Source organism: Ipomoea triloba, chromosome 12, assembly GCF_003576645.1.
Source record: "Ipomoea triloba cultivar NCNSP0323 chromosome 12, ASM357664v1".
Lineage (NCBI taxonomy): Eukaryota > Viridiplantae > Streptophyta > Magnoliopsida > Solanales > Convolvulaceae > Ipomoea > Ipomoea triloba.
In genome coordinates this window covers 7,879,689-7,884,074 of record NC_044927.1, presented here as the reverse complement: position 1 = coordinate 7,884,074, position 4,386 = coordinate 7,879,689, and the positions used below count along the sequence as shown (strand labels likewise).

General features: G+C 39.4%; 1 protein-coding gene across 1 annotated transcript; it reads left to right on the top strand.

Moving 5' to 3' along the window:
• The first annotated feature begins 1,066 nt into the window (after positions 1-1,066).
• On the top strand, positions 1,067-4,155 carry LOC115997987 (probable protein phosphatase 2C 4). Its single transcript, XM_031237429.1, has 4 exons — positions 1,067-2,332; positions 2,838-2,951; positions 3,043-3,307; positions 3,855-4,155. The coding sequence occupies exons 1-4, from the start codon at positions 1,085-1,087 to the stop codon at positions 3,968-3,970; spliced, it is 1,743 nt and encodes a 580-aa protein (XP_031093289.1). The 5' UTR covers positions 1,067-1,084; the 3' UTR covers positions 3,971-4,155.
• The last annotated feature ends 231 nt before the right edge of the window (positions 4,156-4,386 follow it).

Genomic DNA, 4,386 nt, shown 5'->3' with positions numbered 1-4,386 from the left:
TGGTATAAAAAAATAAAGTTGTAAATTTATATCAAGTTATCAACTATCGAATTTTTCTTTAAAATTTTAAAATTTATCATTGATCATTTATATACCCATCAACTTTTATCCTAATACTAGATGTGAATACGCATGTGTGATTGGATGATGTCCAATAAACAAGAAAAAAGTTAGTAAAATTAAATGATCGAAATAAATAAAGAAACACATAAATCTTATAAATATTAAAAAATGAAATTTTAATTTTTGATGATAAGAATTCAATATAAATATGTTGTCAGACAAAAATGTTCAGAATTCCATCCTATTGTGTGCAGAAAATTTTGTTAGGATTGAAAAACCAATGAATATCGCCATTAATCAAAATAGTTTGGATCAACATAACAACAATAATGAATATTGCCAATTACGGTGTATTGCGAGTATAATATAGTCAGTAGTGCTAAAAAAAAGTATTATCTGATAATATATAAAAAAAAAATCATGTACTTTCAAATAATGTACTCTATGTATACAAATAATATATTTTTAATATATTAAAATGTACTTTTTATTTAGGTTCATACAAATGTGTGAACCATGGTCTAAAGAATAATGACACCCAGTGATTTAATCAAAAAAATTAATTGAAACTCGCATGAATAACTCAATTGGTCACATGAGTGAAGTTTAAGGAGAAAAACTGAGGATTGAATCTCACCCATGATTTACATCGAGGTGGAAAAAAAATAATTGAAGAATTTGTCCTCTTATAAATACATGTATTTTTGAGCAATAAACGTTGTACTGCGGATTGATCTGCCCACCAAAACCAAAAGAGCATCGAATAAAAAGAGGAAATACACTTAAAAATATATTCTCACTTTTATTTTTATTTTTATGTTTAATTAGTTAAAAAGTCAACTCCTCTTTTTCCCTGTGTACTTGTCGTCGTCATCTCCGTTCTTTCCCTCTACTTTTTCTTCACAATTTAAATTCAATCCTACGCTCTCTCAACTAATCTTCCAACTCTTTCTCTCTCATCTCTCATAGTCATATATATGCATGTTCACCACCTTCAATAAGCAATAAATTTTGACGACAAATGGGCAACGGGATCGGAAACTTGAAGCACTGTTTCGCCGGAGACGGCGGCGAGATTTCCCGGCGACGCCATGAGATCGCCGTGTATATATCCGATCCTATGGATGAAGGGCTGGGCCATTCTTTCTGCTACGTAAGGCCCGACCCATCGTCCAAAACTAATCCATTCTCCGATGACTACTCCTGCTCTTCCGCCGCCACCAGCACCACCGGTTCTTCCATTACGACGGCGTTTCTCACCATTTCCGGCGCCTCCATCTCCGCCAATACTTCCACCCCGCTCTCCACGGCCCTCGTCGACCTCGGCCCGTACATGGAAAAGGCCGCGGCTTTTGAGAGCTCCCCGTTTTTCTCCTCCATCCCTTTGCAGCCCATTCCCCGGAGTTCCATTTCCTCCGTCCGGTCCGGCCCGGTTCCGGGGATTTCCGGGTTCGTCTCCGGGCCGGTTGAGCGCGGGTTCTTGTCCGGCCCGATAGAGAGGAGCTTCACCTCCGGTCCTCTGGATATTCACTGTGATAAACTCCATAGGTTCAAACCCAAATCCAAAAAATCAAAACTTGTTCGGAATTTCAAGAAACTTATGTCAAACCCTCTATACAAATTCGGGCCAAGAGATTCCAATCCCAATGGGAGTCATAGTAATGGTTTGAGCAGTGAGGGTAGTTTAGTCTATGATGAAGATGAAGAAGGCATTGAGGCGTTGATGGCTCAAAATGTGCAGTGGGCTCAGGGGAAAGCAGGGGAGGACAGGGTCCACGTGGTGATCTCCGAGGAACATGGGTTGATTTTCGTGGGGATTTATGATGGTTTTAACGGCCCAGATGCCACAGACTTTTTGCTACAAAACCTCTACACAAATGTCTTCAAGGAACTGAAGGGGGTGCTGTGGAATGAAACCAAGAACACTACTGTTCCATTGGTGATTAACCATTCTGATGTTCTTAAGGGTCTTTCGGAGGGATTGAGGAAGACTGAAAGGAGCTATTTGGAGATATCTGATCTGATGTTGAAGGAGAATCCTGAGTTGGCTTTAATGGGGTCTTGTGTTCTTGTGATGCTGATGAAGGGTACAGATGTGTACTTGATGAATGTTGGAGATAGCAGGGCGGTTTTAGGGCAAAAGAGGGAATGTGATCACTCCACAGGGAAGGCTATAGCTGAGGAGGCCCTGTACAAAGCCCTGTCTGACCGGAAACACAATCTCCATCCTCTGCAACTCACTGTTGATCACAGCACATCTGTTACAGAGGTTAGACCATCACACTTTTTTTCCCACCTTGGTTGTCTATAGCTGACCAGCTCATATCAAGAACGCTGAAATTCGAACTCATGAATTTGTAGTTACAAATTTGTACATTGGATAAATTTTGTCTTAATTGTCCATAACTGACTTACTCAAACCAAAAATGCTGAGATTTGAACTTGTAACCTTCTGGTTATAAGTTAATATCCTTAGCTATCTTGGTTGGGACTATCCAAAACCATCACACTTTTGTTCATTTGTTTGTTTGTCATGTGTTAAATTGCTTAATTTCAACTAAAAGTCGAAATTGATAGTTGGACTGCATATTTATATTTATATTATTTTTGACGTGCTTCGAGTAACCGTGGGACCATAGTCTACCTTTGGCATGAAATTGACTCTAATACTTAGTTACAGCATATGTTTCATCTCCACTAAAAAAACTAAGCTGGTAATTGGAACTACACATTTATATTTATATATTTTATGTTCAACGCTGTCCGGTTTGCAGGAAGTTGTGAGGATTAAGAAAGAACATCCGGATGATGCTTCAGCAATCAAGAATGATAGAGTGAAGGGATCCTTAAAAGTGACGAGAGCTTTTGGGACAGGCTTTCTGAAAAATGTAAAAGATTAATTAATTTCTTGAATTGTCAGCGATTTTACTGCATGTATTCGATGATATATATGCTGATTGTCTGTGTGTGATTTTACAGCCAAAATGGAACGATGCGATTCTCGAGGCCTTCCAGATCGACTACGTTGGAACATCACCCTACATCAACTGCATACCTTCACTGCAACACCACAGGCTAGGTCCAAGGGACAAACTATTGATCTTGTCCTCAGATGGACTTTTCCAGTACTTCACCAATGAAGAAGCTATCTCCGAGGTTGAGACGTTCATGTCTATATTCTCTGATGGAGATCCCGCTCAGCACCTAATCGAACAAGTAATCTTCAAAGCTGCTAAGAAAGCAGGTAAATCCCATTCTTGATTCCAACAAATATTCCTAATGTTAGGATCCCATTTGTGTCAAAAGTTATAACTAGTAACTATATCTCAGCCTCAACCACCTAGTTTTAGACTTGGTCTTTACAGGCCTTCGCCCAACATTCCCCTCTCAGCACCAATCACTTTCGGCACCCGTGACCTAACCACCACTGTCAAAAGCTATAGCTAATAGCAAAGGTGCTGGACTTGGCCCTGAGCCCTTTACCGACCTCCACCCAACAATTCCTCAATCACCTGGGGCTAAACTTAGCCTTTACTGACCTCCGCCCAACATTCCCCCTCTCAGCACCAACCACTTTCAGCACTCGTGACCTAACTACTACCACCAAAAGCTATAGCTAATAACGAAGGTGCTGGATTTGGCCCTAAGTCTTTTACCGACCTCCACCCAACAATTCCTCAGTCACCTAATGTTAGACTTAGCCTTTACCGATCTCCGCCCAACAATTCCTCAGTCACAATTCGATATGATTTGATAGCAACTAATAACCCTTTTCTCTGATAATGTTGCAGGGATGAACTTCCATGAGTTGCTTGATATTCCACAAGGACAGCGGCGAATGTACCATGATGATGTCTGCATCATTGTCATCTCTTTCGATGGAAGGATTTGGCAGTCATCCATCTAATCCAGGGAAATTCTGGGACTGATAGAGAGAAGCTAATTGCTTTTCTGCTTTAACTGTTCTATGACCCCCATTTTTGTAATGTGTTCATAGTTCACTAATAGGGGCTTATTATTAGTTAAGGTAGATGATGATGTTTCTTGATCTGAGGGTAACTGGATCTCTATCCCCTCAGAGATGATAGGAAAGATTGATTAATTAATTCATTTGTTTCTCAGTTTCTTGTAGTTTCAAACCAATTCATGGAATTTTGGAGGGAATCAGGAAGATCAGTAAATTAAACTAATGAAGTGCCAAGAAATTGTTACTGTAATTTGTTTGGTTTGTAGTTTCAAACAAAAAGTCAATTGTTGTGTGCATGTTCTAGAGTTGACTACTAAATATGTACTATATATATATAGGATCGGAGTAAGTTCAAA

Excerpts from the sequence above, each read along its gene's own strand:
- LOC115997987 (XM_031237429.1), top strand. The coding sequence starts at position 1,085 with ATGGGCAACGGGATCGGAAACTTGAAGCACTGTTTCGCCGGAGACGGC. Across the intron at positions 2,333-2,837 it reads ACAGCACATCTGTTACAGAG|GAAGTTGTGAGGATTAAGAA; the intron begins GTTAGACCATCA and ends TCCGGTTTGCAG. Across the intron at positions 3,308-3,854 it reads CAAAGCTGCTAAGAAAGCAG|GGATGAACTTCCATGAGTTG; the intron begins GTAAATCCCATT and ends ATAATGTTGCAG.